At 41.5% G+C, this 20,001-nt stretch overlaps 1 protein-coding gene across 1 annotated transcript; it reads right to left on the bottom strand.

The window, feature by feature from the left end:
* Positions 1-6,791: 6,791 nt before the first annotated feature.
* Positions 6,792-20,001, bottom strand: LOC120407420 (dynactin associated protein). The gene is made up of 9 exons (XM_039543055.1): positions 19,728-20,001; positions 17,703-17,942; positions 16,078-16,284; positions 14,894-15,127; positions 14,173-14,326; positions 9,442-9,551; positions 9,184-9,297; positions 8,015-8,164; positions 6,792-7,078 (listed from the first exon to the last, which is right to left on the bottom strand). Exons 1-9 carry the CDS (start codon positions 19,809-19,811, stop codon positions 6,914-6,916), a joined length of 1,458 nt encoding a protein of 485 aa, XP_039398989.1. The 5' UTR covers positions 19,812-20,001; the 3' UTR covers positions 6,792-6,913.

Here is a 20,001-nt window from a genome sequence, read left to right as displayed (position 1 = left end):
GGTAGCAAGGGCAGCAGTGAGTGGCAGCATGGGTTAAGTGCTCCAAGTATATTTCCACAGGGTCCAGGCTGGTTTGTGCTCAGTACGGCTAGCCCTTGCTGCCATTTGCCACAGCCCATGCTACTGAGGCTGCCTACTATTTTTCATAGGCAAGCTTGTTGAAAGGAGCTAGCACGAGTATGCCCACCTGAACTGGGAATCACATCCCGTGGCTCCAAGTGTACACATACCCTCTGTTTGATTTTTCTGTTCAGACTTCACAGAAAAACCTCTCTGTATAATTAGTCCATATAACAGGATGGGGTGATGTCTGATAGTGTTGGTGGAAATAGCTCTTCTGTAGCCTAATCCTGAGATGTGCTGAACAGCCGTAACTCCTGTTGCCTTTTGCTGAGAATTGTGGGAAAGAAACAACTTTCAGGATCGGACCCCCACTTTCTTTCTTTGCACATTTCCTCTCTGACTCTTCAAAGGCAGGAAGACCTAATCACTGAAAACAATTTGTTCAGGTCCAAAACTAGTAAAGATCATGATTTGCCTTTGATGTTTTCTTCTGCTCCTTATGCTAGCAACTGCTCAAGTTTCTCCCTGACCAGTGTTAGCACATCAGATCGCATAGGTCAGAATCAAAATATGAACAGCTTTGCAAAGTGGTATTTTGAATTTACCCCGTGGATATGGCTCCTGCTCCTCCATTGTTAGATTTTTCATGGAAACAATGAGCCAGTAATTTACAAAACTCGGTGTTCATTATTTAACTGAAATCTCTTTTCTTGTAACTAGAAGAGAGCTATTACAAGCATTATCCATGGAGGTGAATTGCATGCATGGATGATTTAAATCACAGAAATCAAAGGGGAGATGAGAATGTCAGCAAATTGGAATTTTAACAACAGTCAGAGTTAACAAACTTGTTAGATCAACTAGAATTTTAACTTCTCAATTTTAACTTCTCTTTACTCAATGCATAGTCAACCTATGGAACTCCTTGCCAGAGTCTGTTGTGAAGGCTATAGCAGGGTTCAAAAAAGAACTAGATAAATTCATGGAGAATAGGTCCATCGATGGCTGTTAGCCAGGCTGGGCAGGGATGGTGTTCCTAGCCTCTGCTTGCCAAAAGCTGGAAATGGGTGACGGAATGGATCACTTGATGATTACCTGTTCTGTTCATTCCCTCTGGGGCACCTGGAATTGGCCACTGTCGGAAGACAGGATACTGGGCTAGATGGACCTTTGGTCTGACCCAGTATGGCTGTTCTTATGGATGGAAAGAAGGAAGGCAAAACTAAAGGAAAGAGTTCTTTAACAATGGGAAAAATAGTTTCATTAGATCAGTTAAGTCCACAAATAATGATATAATTTTATTTATAATATAACTCCATTTTACTACAATGTTGAGTCCTTAAATTATATAATTCCACAGGGTAGGTATAATTGAGTGACAGTATGTGAGACTATAACAGGACTGTGAAGAAAGGCTGACAAACTCTTGACATAATTGCAGGTATCTTCCTGGAATCACATTACAGTGTGCACACATAGTAACCACTATGATTAAGATTGCAAAACAGTTTTGGGTTACACCCATTATCATCATATGCTTCCCAAACCTTTCATATTTCCACAAACTTCTGAAATACTGAGAAAACCTTCATGAATTCCACAAAGTTGCTAGTACTCTTGATGCATTAGGAACTATTGCTGATAGCACAATGCACTTTTGGAAAGGAGCTAACTTGTTATAAGTGCTGCCTATTGGGAAAAGAAGTTAAGTGAAAGTCCTTTCTGCCAGTCACTAGTGGTTTTCCAAGCTTGCATTAAAGTGTTCAAACTGAATTCTAAAGCACTTTGAGGCACCCATTCCAAAAACCCTTTAGATCATTTTGGTGGCTGTGATTTTTCTATATAAAATTTGACTGTTCCCAACTGTTTTTGGATCAGTCATGGGAGGTAATATATTCTTGTTATTTTCTATGGGTTTTTACAGGTTTGACTCCTTTCTTTAGGCTGTTTCAACCTAATTCCTTTACTGAAGATTTTACAGACAAGACCCATCTGTTAATTTCATTGATGTCTGATGCCACCTGCTGGAAAAAATTCTTGTAAGGTAGTCTGATTCCGGGGAATCTAATCAGTGTTCTCTTTGATTTCAGCCTGCCGATTAGCTGCTCCTGCCAAATTCTTTCTAGGTGAGTTTCTGCAGTTCCTCATAATTAAGTCCTCATGGACTTTTGTTGAGAAATGTATGAAAATGCTTATTTCTGCACCTTTCTTATGCAGAATATTTAAATATTAATTTTTAATTTTAAATGGCACATAGTCTAATATTCTTAAGAGTATGTAGAGTTTATTTTCTTTTTCTTTAACAACATGCACAGGCATTGAATTGATATCTCATGAGCTGTTCTCTTAAATGTCTTAACTCAGAAAAAAGACTTAATTGTGTGATTAACTTTAGGCACCTCCTGAAGCCCAGCCCTAATTGAGTAAAGCACTTAGGTGCATAAGTACCATTGTGAATAGGTGCCTAAATCTGGGGTTTAGGTGCCTAAGTCCCAGTTTTAGGCTCCACTGTGATCCACAAAACTTCTGCTGAATCCTATATGCACCTAAACTCACACGGCACCTAAATTTCTGCCCCCATTAACTGACCAACATTACTAGCAGAGCTAGCTGTAGCTGTGTGGTAGGTAATTCATTCCTGTAGAATTTCTTTCACTGGGTATAAAGGAGTTGTTGACCAGCTCTGTGCTGCCCCCTAGCTGCTTCTATCACTGGGTCTACAGCAGGGGTGGCCAACCAGTGGCTCCGGAGCCGCATGCGGCTCTTCAGAAGTTAATATGTGGCTCCTTGCATAGGTGCTGACTCCAGGGCTAGAGCTACAGGTGCCAACATTCCACTGCTCAACCCAGGCCCCGCCCCCACTCCACCCCTTACCCCAAGGCCCCTGCCCCTTCCCACCCCCTGCTGCACCCTTGCTCCTCCCCCCTCCATCCCAGAGCCTCCTATACACTGCGAAACAGCTGACCGCGGCGGGCAGGAGGCACAAGGAGGGAGGGGAGGTGCTGATTGGCAGGGCTGCCAGCAGGCAGGAGGTCCTGGGGATGGCGGAGGGGAGGGGCTGATGGGGGCTGCTGATGTATTACTGTGGCTCTTCGGCAATGTACACTGGTAAATTCTGGCTCCTCTAAGGTTCAGGTTGGCCACCCCTGGTCTAGGGACTCGTATAGCTGCTCTCCACCCCCTCACCACAGCCTATCTCACTGATGGTGCTCGGGGCGGGGGGTTTCCTTAGCAGTTCCCTTACTCTCTGGGGCAAACTCCAGCCCTTTCCCTTGGGGTTTCTTTTGCCACAGTGACCTACCCCAGGAAGGAAACTGAGCCACAGACTGATCAAGTGACCTGACTCAAGGAATGGTATCCCCAGCTGTGGATTGTAAGCAGAGATGGGCACCTCCCTCCAGGCCAGACTTAGGCTCTTACTCTTTGGGAGGGGTGGGGTTTAGGTCAAACCCCTCTCACCAGCATCTTCCATTGGCTAGCTTAGGCAGCTAAGCATGCCAACTTTTGTGAATCCTATTTTTAGGCACCTATCTTTCTCCGTGCATTGCATAGGATGCGTGGGTGCACAGTTCAGGGTTTGTGGATTCCTTTATTGTTCCAGTGATTTTTCTACATGCCCAAAACCTAGGCATTGCGACACTGAGCATAGGTTCAGACTCACTGCACACGTCTTTCTTCCCCTTACACTGCTGTAGTTCTAGATTAGAAGCATCTAGAGGTTGGTTGGTTAGTTATTTACAAAGGCCTCACAGTCAAGTCCAAATGATACTGCCTTTCTAAACGACTGCAGTGAAGACTCTCTTTGTGCCATTACATGGTCAGACTGTGCTCCCAGAGTTACCCTGGGCTTATGGTGATGTAACCAAGGGCAGGATTTGTCTCTTTAATATAAGACATGAGACAATTTACCTGGGGCGAATTTCACCCCTATACTCCAGTCCTATGAGCCACTGGCCCCTTAAGTGGCCAATAAAATCTATGTTGTCTCCCTGCGTGAGGATGAATTTCACCTACTAGGAACACTGTTCCTTTGAATATGTGGCTTGAAACCTTGAACTAATCATACAATGTCAGTAAATCCCATGACACACACTGAATGAATTTAATATTTTAATAAAAACATATCACACTGCTCATTATTGCCTCTGCTTACAATTAACTGTAGGTGCTGGGTTCTTTTCTATTTAATATTCTGTTAACTTCCTTTTTAAAATGTATTTTCTGCCATAATTCACATTCACCACAGGGGGGCATTGCAGACTTTTTTTAGCTAAATTTCCTGCTTCCTGTTTCAATCAATTGAATGCAATAATTTTCAGAGGAAGTGAAGGGTTTGGCTTTTTGTTTCGCTGTTTAAAATATTTCCAGTTTCACATTAATTAAATTACTGTAGTACAGGTTTGGGTAAGTAAAGCCACAATACAGTGTGCACCTTATCCTGCATTCTCCCATTATTTTAAATGGGAGTTTTGCTCTGGCAGTGTAAAAGGGCCTTAATGTGGGTGCACATTACATATATACTCACTTTGACCTCCCTCTGCACTACCAGAGTTGTATAAAAGGACCTTAGTATGACTGTGAAATCAGGCAATACTAGTTTATACACATGGATCATTGTGGTTTTGATCTGTCATTATCCACAAACAGAATTTTTATTTTATTTTAGTCTAGTTCCATCATGCTCATTGAATTAATTGGCACAAAACCAGACCTGCACAAAACCCTGATCTCATATTGTCTCTCTGACATCTCTTCCTGGATGGCTCACCAAAAACTTAAATTGAATAAGACCAAAACTGAGCTCCTTATTTTCCCTCCAGAATTTCTTCTCTTTCCCCTTTTCTTGTCACTGTTGACAAAACCACCACCACCCTTCATGACATGTAGGCCCAAAAGCTAGTGGTTATCTTCAACTCTTCCCTCTCCTAAATACTATCTGGTCCTCAAAGTGTTCAAATCCATGTGCTTCTTCCTGTACAACATCTCAAAGATCTAACCTTTTCTCACTGTCCCAACAGCAAAAACCATCTTACAAGTCCTTATCACCCATTTTGATTAATGCAACTTTCTCCTCTCCTACCAGACCACAACTTGCATGACTCTTTTTTGAGTTTCAGATCATTGAAGATCTCCTGGTTAAGCCAGGTGGTCTCTTACCATACTTCCTTTCTATCCTATGCATTGGAATAGTTTACTGTTCTGCCATGCTGAGGTAAACTGTCCCAAATCCCCGAAGGTCCAACAAAGGCATACATATCCATTGATATCGTTGAGATGCTTGAAATGGAGGGAAATAATTGGTGGAAGGTCATTCCCCTGCCACTGGAGGCTTTTTCTCATATGGCTTGACACTCCTGCAGCACCCAGCAGAGTCCCCCCTTTTGCTGCTGCTGCTGCCACTTGAAATGGGGGCTTGACTCTCCTAGAGCTCCACCTGCCCCAAAGTTTACCAGCCACCACTGCTCAATAGTTCCTTAGGCCAGATCCTCAGCTGATGGAAACTGGTGTAGCGCCATAGATTTCAATGGAACTGTGCTGATTTGCACAGACTGAGGATCTGGATCTGTGTGTTCTGGGCAGTTGGTTCGTTTCTGACTCCATCGGGAAAAAGCAGGAGAGCACAATAGAGCAAACATTGAGCGATACACGCATGCAAACCCATGTAAGTTAATGGACCAAGGGTTTCACAGGTGTAACTGATAGCAGATTATGGATTAATTGTGGATTTATACTAGTAATCTCTGGTTTCTGGTCATTGTCCTGCCATCACCCACTGACTTCCAAAGGACTCCAGTCAGAGAGATGACAGCATATAGACTTCTGTTACTGTGACTAGTACAGTGAGTGCACAATCGTTTACTTCAGCAACAGGAGCCAATGTCTTAACCAAAACATTGCAAAGAGCCCACTATAGCAACTATAGAGTTATCATTATTGACAACGGCTATAGAGTTATCCAGCTACATCTCATGATCAATTCCCTGCCATTGCAGAAGCCTCAGGCAGCCTCCTGTGGGCTGTAATATTGTGGTCTAATTTCGGTTGTTGCTTTAAGTGTATGGATGGTGGGTGGTGTTGGTGGTCTGTGATATACAGGAGGTCAGACTAGATGATCTGGTGTTCCCTTCTGGCCTTAATCTTTATGACCCCGACTCTGAGTGGTACAACTGGTATGTCTATACATTAGAAATTAGGAAAGGGCTGCATTGTTCTAGGCACTGTACATGATAAGAAACAGCCACTGCCCCCCAAAAGCCACCGTCTAAACAGACAAGAGACACACAAAACGAAAGGGGAAACAGAAGCACAAAAAAATGTAGTGATTTGATGAAGGTCACACAGCAGGTTGCTGGCAGCACAAGGATTAAAAGCCAGGTCTCCCGAGTTCCTATCCAGTGCCCTATCTGTTGAACTACAGCTAGTGGAGGGAAAGCAGGTATGGCCTGAATGTATTACAGGGCAACTGAGAGATCACTCCTGAAAAAACTGTTGGGTATAGTGCTTGCTACTATAAGTAGTTCTAGTCAAGAGACAAAGAACTGTGTCCACACTGTATGGGGGTGGGGAGGAGTTTAAATACAGTGAATGTGTGTAGCAATGTACATTTCAGTACTTTGACTGAAAAGTAAAGTGAGATGAAGTGTATGAATTAATAAATGGAACAGAGCGAATACAGACAAAAATTAATTTGAGTGGCAGGAGCCACCTTTATTTACAAAACACTGTTACTCAAATACCAACTAAAATAACTACATAAAAGTTAAAATGAGATTACTTTGTTTTCTGACCAGCTCCCCTGGATAAACAGCAAGAAATGTAAAAAGTACTTTTAAAAATAAGGCAGTGAAACTTAATTATTTTTGGCAATTAATCTTAGCTGCTGTGGCAGGTTAATTGCCTGATCCTCACTAAACCTTGGGATCTTCTTAAATTCCTCCTGTTTCTTGAAGAAAAGCTGGGCTAGAATATGATCTGCTGTGGCATGGAAGTAGTCATCCATATCAAGGGTTTGCAGCTGTCGGAAATACCATATTTCAAATGGAAATAATTTATTATTAGATGATCATTGTATAAGACTATTAACATCACAGAATATTAAAATACATTGAGTAAAAAGCCACATAGTTTATGAGAGCTATAGCACACACAATAAAAATATCATAAACAATAAAAAGCATAGCACTTACATGGCACTTTTCATCAAAGCTATTAAAATCTTAACTATTTCTGGACACACTTTTTATTTTTGGACTGGGAACAGAGAAAGTTCTGAGCTATGTGTTTAAGAATATTTGTGTTCTTTGAAAACCAATAGTTTCTAATGCTAGAAATACAAGTAGATTATTGAATCAGAGAGATTGAGTGTGTAAAGTTTGTGTGTGTGTGTGTGTGTGTGTGTGTGTGTGTGCATGCACACATGTGTACATAAACACGCACACAATGACCAGTTAATGAGTTGGCAATACTTAAAAGGGTAAATGTCCTATGAGATAAGGAACTAAGCTAGAATAGCAGTTGCTTTCACACTCCTTTGCTGGATATCAGGATCACAGGATATGTGTAATCACAGGTCCATGGCACCACCCATGCTCACCATCAAGCATGTAGGCCTGGTCAATGCTTGTGCAGATCCCCTTTCTGTGGTGCACAGGGGCTATAGTGGCCTTTGCAGGCTAATCCACCCACAGCATGACCAGCAAACAAGCTCTCTCTCATGCACACGCACACGCAGTACATAGTCTTTCTCCAATGTGGTACTTTAGTGGTGCCTCATGAAGGCCCTTCGCACCAGAAGTGAAGCTCACCGTCAGTGTAGCTGAGCGTTACTGGTTGTGTAGCAAAGCATAAGGCAACCGATCAGGGAATAAGTCCAATTTATGCTTCTCTCCCTCCCTGATTCCCCTCCCCCGCCACGCCTGCTTATAGAGTAACTGCCATTATGAAGTCTCACCTGGTTGCCCGTGCTGAATGCTAGAATCATAAGCAAATCCTCATCACATGTGCTTTTGATATAATGTTGTGTTCCAATGGGGAAAAATACAACATCTCCAGTCCCAATGTCAAAGTCGGTGGTAATTTTAGATGAAACAATAATTCCCACCTAAACAAGAAACGCAGCAATTATTCCTTGCTGGAAAATGTTCAAATATCCAACAGTACATGCCAAGCCCACTCATCATAAGATTAATTAAGAATATGGCTCCAATTCTGCACTGAGATCTGCTAGTGCAGACCCAATGATGTCAGAGGAGCACCAGACAGGCACAGGTATCCACAGGGGAAGATTGTGGCTATTATTATTCAACTCTCCGTATAGGGAAGAAGTTTCAACTTCTTCACCTTGGCAGAAGGATTATTAACATTATGGGTCAGCTCACCTGAAACACAGGACCCTTAAAAAGAACCTTTAAACCTTTTTGTTTTTCAAAGGGTTGTGACCACTGCTAGACTAAGTGTTTGGTACCTTCACCATCCTTTACTTCCCTTCTTTTACATCGGATCCCTTTGTTGTATTTATCAGCTTTAGTTTAAAGAGGGTGGTTTTCAATTATGATCTTATTGTATCTTTGTTTGTTTGTATTATATCAAAACAGAGCCTCAAGTATCCTGGGAAGTCATGTTAATTAATACTAATCAGAGCAGTAACGATTATCTGGGCCTTCCTCTTGGCATAGAATCAAGACCACCCCTTTTCCTTTCTATATAGTACTTACATGTGGTGATAGGGACATAGTGAAACATTGTTTTCTAAATCTTGTTGCAACTAACTTCCTCTGTTTAGGGCCTGTTCCTCAGCAGCGTTGAATCAACAGGATTCCCTCTTATTTTGTCTACCCTCTTTCTAAAACCATAAGAATTCCTACTTGAAGCAGCTTTCTGCCTTTTCCCTGAATGCAGAACAATAATGGCTAAATTTTTCTCTCCGTTGTGGTAGTGCAACTTCTTTTTTACTTGCTAGAGCTCCATCAGCATAGCTCAGAGAAAATTTAACCCTAAGAGGAAGGGTGTGGATTTTGGAGTTTTACAATACTAACAAGAATCAGACATTTTTCTGAAAACATTCCAATCCTGCAGTCCTAACTCAGACAAAACCCTCATTTAGTTTATGTAACAAATTACCTTTCCACAGCCACTAATGACATAGCCCATCTCGTTAGCATTGAAATGAAAATGAGGTTGCCGTAGTCCATTGCTGTATATCCTGATAGTTGCTAAGGTAAGAGCATTTTCATGCTGGAAGTCAAAATAAGCACAACAGTCAGACAAGAGCCCATATGGCAACATCTTAGCTGTGTGTGACAGTGATGACGAACTCACATGCTTTGCAAATGTTACCTGACGTTTCAGCAACGAGAATGCTCTACTGAACATACGTACCATTTGCAGTGAGTCACTGAAGATTTTCTCATTGTCATTTAGACCAGCTCCGTTTTTGCGAAAGCGAGCCCACTGAATTATTCCTCCTGGAAGTTTGAATTCTGTTGAATCTGAATGAATGACAGTTAAATGAGAATTACTAGAAAATATTCCCATATGTTATTGGTAATTAATTGCCGGAAGATCTGCTTTTAGCTCATGTTGCTTGTTTATCGACCAAGATCATGGGTCCTCACTGGACACTGAATTTGGGACATCCAGTGCTAAAAGCATGAGCATCTACCTTTAGCTAGTTAATAGACTCCTATCCTTTGTGAAGCAGCCGCCAGTGCAGGATGCATAACACAGACTCACCAGCAGTTTATACTTGCACGGTACCCCACTCTGACACATGCAAGAGCAGTTGTACAAATAATAAGAAATCTGAAATCAGAATTTCTTCTTGAGTTTAGATTAAGACTAGTAACTAGCAGTGTATTCATTGATATTAGTGGCAACACTGAAAGTTTCTTTCCAGCCACTCACCCATTAGCTGTGAGCTCAAACTTTTTATCATGAAAAGTATTTGTTCCGATAGCAATCATTTCAGCTGTCCTGAATCCTGCAAGGTGCTTTGTCATTAGGAGTGGAGGGTGCTCAGCATCTCCCAGGAAATGCTCAGCAGCTTGCAGGATTGAGTGCACGGTGTGTGAGTATCATGTACTAGTGGCTGGATCCACTTTATACAAAATATCTTGAAGATGATAAGGTGGTGTTTTCTATACACCTTCCATCGATGGACAACATTTCACCTTAAACCGGTCATTCACACTGACAACATTTTCCTGAATCAGACAGGCACTTATTCACATACTGATGTTAAAATGCCTGTAGTATTCTACCGTGAGCATACTAAAAGTCCCAGGAAGTTGTAATTGTTGCCTTATTTCCTTTAGGTAATTTGGACTTCTTTGTGCCTACAATGGTGTTCTCTATTCATTCTCTGGCACTGGCAGACCAACCCATTCTCCAGACAGTTTCCTTTGGCTCAACTTGCTCTACCTCCCCTGAGGACAGAGTTTGGCTTTCCTTGGAGTGCCCCAGCCAACTCCTCAGGTCTATCACCAGCCAACTCCTCAGGGACCCATCAAAATAAGTGTTATTGGCAATATACGAAAGAGAGAAAACTATAAAATAAAAAATTAGTTAAATACACACACTCCATACTACAGAGAACATCACAGGCTGGCACTTTCCTTGAAGTTACAGAAGAAGAGGTTGCTCACCTTGTGCAGTAACTGGGTTTTTCAAGATGCGTGTTACTGTGGATGCTTCACTTCAGGTGCTAATGCACCTCTTGAGCCATTGATATGAGATTTTCCATTAGCAGTGTCTGTTCGGTCTGCACATGAACCCTATTCCTCCTCATGTCACACACCAAGGCTATACAGGGATACGCGGGTGAACTGCCCTCAGTTCCTTCTCTACCTGAATGTCCCATAGAAAACAGTCTGAAGCAGAGTGGAAGGAGGGCAGCTGGAGGGACGCCAGACTCAATGGTACCTGTTCCAGGGCCAGAGTCAATGGCGCCACACGGGTTGTTGGAACTCAGAGTGGCCCGATGTGGGTCGCACTCTACCAGAATCCCTCTGCTCCAACAACTTTGGTGTTGGGGATCGACCTCTAACAGTCTCTTTCTGCTTCTTTCTTGGCACCGATGATAGAGAGCAGTGCCGAGGTTCCCTCACTGAAACTCTTTTTTTCAGCACCGGGGAGGATGGACAGTGCTGAGTCTCTTGAGAGGCAGGAGCGTCTTTTCTCAGTGCGGAAGAGGAGGAACGGCGCTGAGTCTCCCAAACAGTAGCCAGGGCACTCCTTATGGTGGTTGAACTACCCAGCTCCAAGGGAGGTCGAAGTGCTGCCTCCATGAGGATACATCTGAGCTAGTGTCTCTACTCTTTTTGGTGCAGTCTTTGGTAAGTCTTTGTAGATCTTACAGCGCTCCCACACATGAGTTCCCACCAGACATTTAAGGCAGCTGGAATGGGAGTCACTCACAGACATAAGCTTGTGACAAGAAGCAAACACTTAAACCTCAGAGACTGAGGCATGCCCCGGTACCAGGCAGGGATTAACCCAGCTGAGTAGAGTTCGCTAACCTAACTATTTACCTAACAACTGAAACTTAACTACTAAGAATAAAACATAACTATATACAATGAGGTTAGAAAATCCACTGAGGAGTGCTTGTGAATGCAAGGGATGAGGCAGCTCCAGTGGCCATCACAGGGGGTAAGAAGGAACTGAGGAGCTGTGGGTCAGCAGGACCTTTTATACCTGCTCTATGAGCGTGCGACTCCAGGAGGCAACAGATCTGTCGCGATGGATATCACTGGGGGGGAGGGACTTTCCACTGGCAGTGCTCAGGGTGAGCACACACCTACATTGGAATGGACATGAGCAAGCACTCAAAGAAGAACTAACCTATGCAAACTAACTCTAAACTAACAGCTATAGAAAACTGTACACAAGATAGCCCAGGCACACTCAAGGTGGACAGGCTAAGGCTCTGTCTCCTGCTGAGGCTGTTGAGAAGGAACTGAGTACAATTCACCCCCACATCCCTATATAGACTCGGTGTGCAGCTTGAGGACGCATGCATGGGCCAAACAGACAATGCTAAAGGAAAATCTCTGATCAAGGGCTCGAGAGGGGCATACGCACCTGAAGTGGAGCACCCATAGGGGAAGGCGCATACTTGAAGAAGAACTTTGCAAAGTCAGCTGCATTTATTGTGTGGCAGAAAATAGGACTGGTTTCTGAGAGAGGCTTCCCAGAGAAGCTTTGTGATCAGCTCTATACTTCAGTTATAGGTCCTAACCATTGGAGGAGTAAAGTTCTGGAACAGCCTCCCAATAGGAGTTGTGAGAGCAAACAATTGGTTTTAAGAGACAGCTAGAGAAATTTAGAGTGGGACTGGGTGATGAGGTTGCTTGCCATTGGTGCGGGGGAGGGGCAGGACATGGCAGCCCTGGGAGTTGCTACTAAAATCTCATGCTTTGGGGCTTCAGTTCTTCACCTACACAGAGGTAGGAACAGAGGTAGGAAGGGATTTCCTTCCTCTCTCTCAGAGTTGTGTGTGTGTGTGTGTGTGTGTGTGTGTGTGTGTGTGTGTGTCCTTTCCCTAAAGCATCTGAGATGGCCACAGCTGGAGATGGGATACTGGATGGGATGGATCACTGCTCTGAGATGGCAGTGGACATTCTCCCATATGCTTGGCTGGATGGTGCATCTCAGTCCCTCCTGCTCTCTGCCTGTGGCACACCATAGCTTAGTAACCTGAAGATTATAATACTTTGGTCGAGTTTCAGTTGCTGGGTTTAGTTGCTGGGTACAGTTGGTGGCCTGTGATACACAGGAGGTCAGATTAAATGATCTGGTGGTCCCTGCTGGCCTTAAACTATGATTCTATGACCTGCCTTTACATGGCATTTTTTCTGTGACATCATGTGGTATCTGCTCACTAGAGCACAAAGAACATATTCAGTTTCAATATGTGAATTTATGCTAAACTATGGCCCTGTTTCTGCAACACAAGGCAGCCAGTGCAAAACAGCTGGCATATCTGACTATGGGATGGTATGTCTGGTATAGCTGGACCTTCCAATAGCCTAAAGCCAGCATGGCCACTTCTATAGCTATGCCTCTGGAAGGTGTATCATGCCACTCATATACACACTGTGGAAGTCAGAGAGAGCTTGGTCAGGGAAAAGGGAGCATGGCTGGGGTATCAGTGGAACCTGGCCAATTCTCAGCTGAAATAATAGACTCTTGGTGTATTACATAGATGCAGCTGCATTTGTGTCGTACAGGCAGATTTGAATCTACGTATACTTTTAGTTTTTGATTAAATAATTAGCTTATTTTCTGACCTGTACTTTTGAATCTGAGTTTTTAGACAAACTAATGAATACAGACCAAGGCCCCAGTTCAGGAAAAAAACCAACAAAAAAACCCCCAAGGTGTGCATGTGTTTACGTTTGTAGTTCCATTGGCTTCAATTTCTAATGTATAGGCATACCAGTTGAACTACTCAGAGTCAGAATCATAGAGTTTAAGGCCAGAAGGGACCACCAGATCATCTAGTCTGACTTCCTGTATATCACAGGCCACCAATACCACCCAGCACCCATACACTAAATGCAACAACTGAAATTAGACAACATATTACAGTCCACAGGAGGCTGCCTGAGGCCTCTGGTTAATATCGTCCCTTTTATTAATTTACAAATTGTTTCTAGACTATTATATTACTACTTCTCCCCTTTATCACATTTAATTTTTACTCCATTTTATCAATATAAGAATGGTCATACTGGGTCAGATCAATGGTTCACCTATCCCGGTATCCTTTCTTCCAATAGTGGCCAATGCCAGAGGATTCAAAGGGAATGAACAGGACAGGGCAATCATCAAGTGATCCATTCCGTCATCCAGTCTCAGCATATGACAGTCAGAAGACTAGGGAAGCAAGAGCAATGGGTTGCATCCCTGACCATCTTGGCTAAAATTAATTGATGGGTCTATCCTCCATGAACTTATCTACCAGTAATTCTTTTTTGAACCTAGTTCTAATTTTGGCATTCAGAACATCCTTGACAAGTTCCACAGGTTGACTGTGCATTGTGTGAAGAAGTACTTCCTTCAAAACAAACAAATACCCCTTTTATATACCAAGTTCTTAGTTTGTACCTTTGAGATTATAGAAGTATCGCCACACTAGCTTGTCTGGAGACTGCACATAGCTGGCATTCTGAACAAGCTCTACTAAGTTTGGTGGAAGGTTAATGGCCTGATCTTCTGTTTGTTTCTTGAATGTTCTAATAAAATTCACTCCACCTTGAGGCTAAAATACACACGATAAAAATGTTATGTTAGAAAATGCATGAAGCAAACAGGGAAAGTAGAGCTGCTTGATCAAGTAATGTGCTTTTCACATTTAAGACATTCTGAAGGTCTGATCTGGTAAGACTTGCTGCCATGCATTATCCCATATAATTCCTAGCACTATACATATTTTAACTTGATTTTATATTTTGTTCAAATCCTAAAAAGATTTGAAACGGAATCAAAATGTAAGTCCTCTCTCACCTGAGTAGATGCTACAAATTGTTCTATGAAGGAGGGAGTGTTTGCTCCCTCCCTATAGAATGCACAGTTTCCACCATGAGACCCTGCAGATCCAGATACTATGACCTATATGCTGGCTCCAGAGACCCTTGCCCCAAGGGTGACAAGGACTAGTTCTAAGGATATGAGAGGACACTGCTACACTGGAGACATAGAAATCCTTCCAGTCGGGAGACAGGAGATCCAGGCAAAGAGGGGATCCTCCACAAATTGATAAGGGGCATTGTTGGGCCCTTTATGATTACTTTCAGCAAGACAGAGTTGTGTATGCTACTGTTCAAACCTTTAATGATCTTGCTGCTATATCTTCTGGTGTAGAGAAAAACACATCATCAACATCCAAGGTTTGAAGTTCTTCATGTGTTGTAAAAAACAGCAGGAACAAACAGTCATCTTCTCCCACATTCTTTACCCAATGCAATGTGTTTTTAGGGAAGAAAATCACTTGGCCTGCGGTAACATTGTATGTGGTTACTATGCTACCACCAGCATCAACAACGCCAATCCAGGCACTACCCTGAAACACAGGTAGAGCGACAGAACACAGTCATGAAAGAAACAAACAAACATTGGTTTTTCCATAGTGAGCTCATAAATTGTATTTACCTACATTTTAATAATTCTAACATACCCATGTGACTGATGGTAGCCCACTCTGGTGACAGTCCCATTCTTATTCAGCTTTTGAGATATGAAAGCAAGAATAGTGCATTCAGCAATAAATTGTTGGAAGGCCCAATTTCTTTAAGAAACACTTGACAAATTTTCTCTTTCTCTCTCACACACACAAAACGTTACCTTGTTTAAACAAAGCTGTGAATGTTATGATTATAGATTAAGATGATTCAAACTATTGGGGGTAAGGACCATGTGTCTGTCTTATACAATTGCTCCCCAATCCTGACTGGGGCCTGTGAGTGTTACTATGAAAATATTAAATACTTAATAATAAAAATATTGTTAGTATTCTAAGTATAGCCAAGAGTCAATTCTTCAAAATACATAATGCTTTGTTTTCAAAATTATGTACAATCTCTAATTATTCCTCACAATACCCCATGAGTTAGTACTTTAAGTAACTTTTACTATTCCTGATTTACACATGGAGAAATGGATAGTCAGAGGAGATAAGACAAACACTTTCAAATTTGTGTGTCTAATATTAAGCACCTAATTCATGTGCAGGCACCCAGATGAGTAGCTGAATTTCTAAAAGTGCAGAGTACACAAAATTTCCACTGACTGCAACTATTACACTTTGGTTGGAGCTGTGAGTGTATAGTATGTCTGCAAATCACGCCATTTAAGAACATAATTTCAGGCACCAAGGTTTGAAAATGTGACACACGTTAACCAGTGATAATGCCGTCATTATTATTATTTAGCATTTGTATATAAGACCATAGGTTGGCATGATGCTTTACTCCAAAAATTACAACAGATGAAATTAAAATAATCAGATTGTACCTTTAGGAGAAAGCCGTGTTCATTGGCATTAAAGTGCCAGTGGGGGGCCCGGAGCCCTTTGCTTTTGATCCGTAATGTTCCAAAAGTCATCTTAGACCGCTGATTGTTGATGCTTGTTCCAAATTCCATTTCTTCATCACTTGGATAATCCTTTACATCAGACCTAAATCTTGCCCACTGAATATCACCCCCAGGAAACTGAAATACCTAGCAAATCATAGACATAAGTTATTCTTTATAAGTATTGGACAAAGGCAAGGCCAGTGGAGAAATGAAGGGAAAATATTGAGGGAATATTTCAGAACATTACTTTATATGTAGATATGAAATTTGTGGAAAACATAGGGAATTCTTGGTGAGGCTTCTCTCTCTATGTGTTTACTACACTTCTGATGATTCCACACATACCTTTATACATCAAATTGCTATAATTTTTTTTTTTTACAATGATTGATAAGAAATGGTTTTAAGGACAAAATTCTCAGAAAAAATTGGTGGCTAGGAATCACTTTGTAGGTACATCAAACAAAAAAAGTGGAAGACCTGGAGTGAAGTCCTGGCCCTACTGAAGTCAATGGAAGAACACCCACTGACTTTAGGAGGGCCAGGATTTCAGCAGAGTCAATCAGTGTGTATCTGCTACCAAAAACTAAACAAATATAAGGCTGACATGGCCTATCATCACCTTGACCACTCTACTTTTATGTTGTACTCCCTTCCCCCTTCTCTTCCTTTGTCTTTTTAGACACTGATTCAGGAAAGCACTTAAGTACATGCTTACAATTAAGCACATGTGTAAGTACCCTTCCTAAATAGAATGTTTTCCTGAAGCAGGGTCTTAGATTGTAAACTCTTTGTGCTAGGGACTGTTCCTTCCCATTTATTTGTACTCCATCTAGTATAAATCCAGTAATTTTAAAAAGTCACCTTACATTAGGGAAGTGTCTAATCAATCATCTTCTCCTTTGCAGGAAAACCCTTATAAACATGAACATGGGGGTCAGAAAAATCCATATAAATATACTTTTTAAGGATACACTTTAACATCTGGCTCTATGAAAAATTCTTCTAAAATTGGTCAATTTCTAAAAATTCAGTAAGTTTTGAAATACAGAGACTAAACTCTGAAGTAATCTAACTGTTTGGTTTGTACATGAACTGCAATGCTATAAGTCCAGCAAGGTGAGTGAGGCTACTACTGCCTAAAATGAGACCATCACATTCATTTTTATTTGTGACCAAAGAATACATTTTAGCTCGGTTCTCAAGACTTCCAGTTTCAGCTAATTGGCTTCTAATTGTATTCAAGCTTTCTGAAAATGTTTCACATTGTGTAGTTTCACTGCTAGATTTCAAAAGCTGACTTCCTTTTAAATTCTGTAATTTTGGTTATTTAGACATCTAATTTGTAGCTGCAAATAATGATATGTCCAAAAGATGTAAATTGCATTTTGGATAATTTATGAATCAATATCTCTTTGTGACTGCAATTCTGTGGGCAGAAAAGGAGAGAACCAAAAGAAAACAAAACAAACAAAAAACAACAACAGGCCAGTCTGAAAATTTGGCCCTAAACTTCTATATTGAGTACAATAATACTGTTTTGTAAGAAGAACAACTGCTACCTTAGATTTACCCAGATGATTCAGAAACTGGAATTTGACATCTACTCTTTTTTTGTCTGACATTCTTATTGGTGTTTTTGGAGAGGTTATTTCATGCTTTTGAATGTTTAGCTCTGTCACAAATCCAATGTTACGAATGTAGACCAAAGAAATAATCAGCACTCCTAGGATGGTGGAGATGATGCAGGCCAAGAGACAAACTAGAAAGATGTTCATTAGCGACCAGTGGTTCTTTCTTTCCTACAAGACATTTTAAAAACCAAAGTTATTAGTTAGCAATCAGAACAACAGTTAATGCAATGGTACCTGTGTAATCAAGACTGGATACCTTTCCTGAAGATATGCTTTTGTCAGACAAGTTAGTGGGCCCAGTATAGAAGTAACTGGATGAAATTTTTTTGGCCTCTGTTATGGTCAGACTAGATGCTCTGATGGCCCCTTCAGGCTTGATGTTTATGAAATTATGAATAAATCTTAGAAGCACTTCACACAAAAGGCCTGATACCACAGACTTTATTCACACATGTATTCTTTCGATCCATCTATCGATCGATCGATTTATCGATCCATCTATCGATCTATCTAGGAGTTTTCTTTAGTGCCCATCAATGTGCAGAACAGAGCCTAGATCTCCCTTGGAATATCAATACAAGCTGCTAATTTTCACCAGAAAGTGAAATAATAAAAAAAAGCAAAAGAGCTACTGAAATTTTCACCAGTTTTACAGATTAAGCTACAAACTGCAACAAGACAAAGCATCCTTTATACATTAAGCATGGGTTGTTGTTTTTTAACCATTTAAAGGGATGATGAGATAAGATATGCTTTGTATGGTTACTTTTTTAATCTTTTGGGAAAATGTAAAGTCCTCGGTGTATTTTAACCTGGTTAGATCCTTAATGGTCACTTTTCAAACTGTACTGTTTAAGCTTTCAAACCGCTGCTGCTTAAACTTCTGCTGCCCGTAACAATATAAGATAACCAACATTTTTTTAAACTTTGTTCACCCTACACAAAATTGGAAGAGGTTAAGCTGGCCAGGTAGGCCCATTAACTGCCCAGGCATCACCTGGAGAGGTGCCAGGGAGCAGGGAATTGATAAGGAGGCTCTGCTGCTGGACAGGAACTGGAGGGGCCTGTATAAAGCACAGGTGCTCAGAGAAGAAAAGGGCTGCAGGAGAGTTGTCTGGAATCACTCCCTGGGAGAAGGGAGGTATGTTTTGGGCTATGGAGATAGGGTGACCAGGTGTCTGTTTTTTGACCGGACTACCTGGTCGAAAAGGGATCCTGGCAGTGCTGGTCAGCACCACCAACCATGCTATTAAAAGTCTGGTTGGTGGTGCTGCCCAGCTAAGGCAGGCTAGTCCCTACCTGCGCCGCTGACCAGGAGCCGCCAGAGATAAGCCTGTGCCCCAACCCTCTACCCCAACCCTGAGCCCCCCCAACCCAGAGCCCTCACTTTACCTTATAGTATCTCCCTGTCAATCCCACACAAGTCTATACTTTTATTAAAAATACCCAGATATTCTACATCATGGTAACTAATATAGCACATATGGTCTCACTAAAAATCCCCAATGGGTAAAGTCAGTTGGGTCACTGTGGGTTGCTAACCCTGATATATTTATAGCCTAGAGCTGCTGGGAAGGCAGTTTCGGTACTCACCATAAGCTCCCTATAACGCAACAGCTTAGGGTATGTTTACACTGCAACGAAACACCCATGGTTGGTGTTGCACTTTAACTTCAATCTAGAAACGAATTTAGTTAAATCAGTTGAATTTGTGTGTAAACTAGTCCTAAGCCTTCTCCTATCACATCTTTGCTAAGTGAAGTGAGGCCATGGTGATTTCTTGAGTATTATGTTTGCCAATTAGCAAAGTGAAAATTAGGAAGATTTTATTTTATTTAACTCTTTATAGTATATTTGTATAAATAATTTTGCTATACCATGAAACAAGATGTTAAGCCCCAACCCTGATTCTTATTTGATAAAGTTCTAAATAATTCCAAAAGAGAAACTTACCGGTACCTCTTGCTTTGTCTGTTCTTTCATATTTGAGGAACTTTGTATTTTCTCTTCATGCATTTCAAATCCTGGGTTCTCCATTTAAAGAAACTGGAACAGACTTTTGTAAAAAAAAAGATCTGATTGAAAAATAATGTTAATTCTAATTTGTGCTCAGTACTTCTAAAGCTGCAGCACCAAGAAACAACTAATTTTAATTTTGCATAGAAATAGTAACGACACTTGGAATGATCACTAAACTGGTTGCAATCCAGGAAGTGTCCTTTTCTAA

Source organism: Mauremys reevesii, linkage group 6, assembly GCF_016161935.1.
Source record: "Mauremys reevesii isolate NIE-2019 linkage group 6, ASM1616193v1, whole genome shotgun sequence".
Taxonomy (NCBI): Eukaryota; Metazoa; Chordata; order Testudines; family Geoemydidae; genus Mauremys; species Mauremys reevesii.
The sequence above is the reverse complement of the archived record's forward strand: the minus strand, read 5'-3'. Positions and strand labels throughout refer to the sequence as shown.

Coding starts and splice junctions, on each gene's coding strand:
- LOC120407420 (XM_039543055.1), bottom strand. CDS start 19,811: ATGGAGAACCCAGGATTTGAAATGCATGAAGAGAAAATACAAAGTTCC. Junction 17,943..19,727: donor AGACAAAGCAAGAGGTACCG/GTAAGTTTCTCT, acceptor AATGTCTTGTAG/GAAAGAAAGAACCACTGGTC. Junction 16,285..17,702: donor ATCATCTGGGTAAATCTAAG/GTAGCAGTTGTT, acceptor ATGATTTGCTAG/GTATTTCAGTTTCCTGGGGG.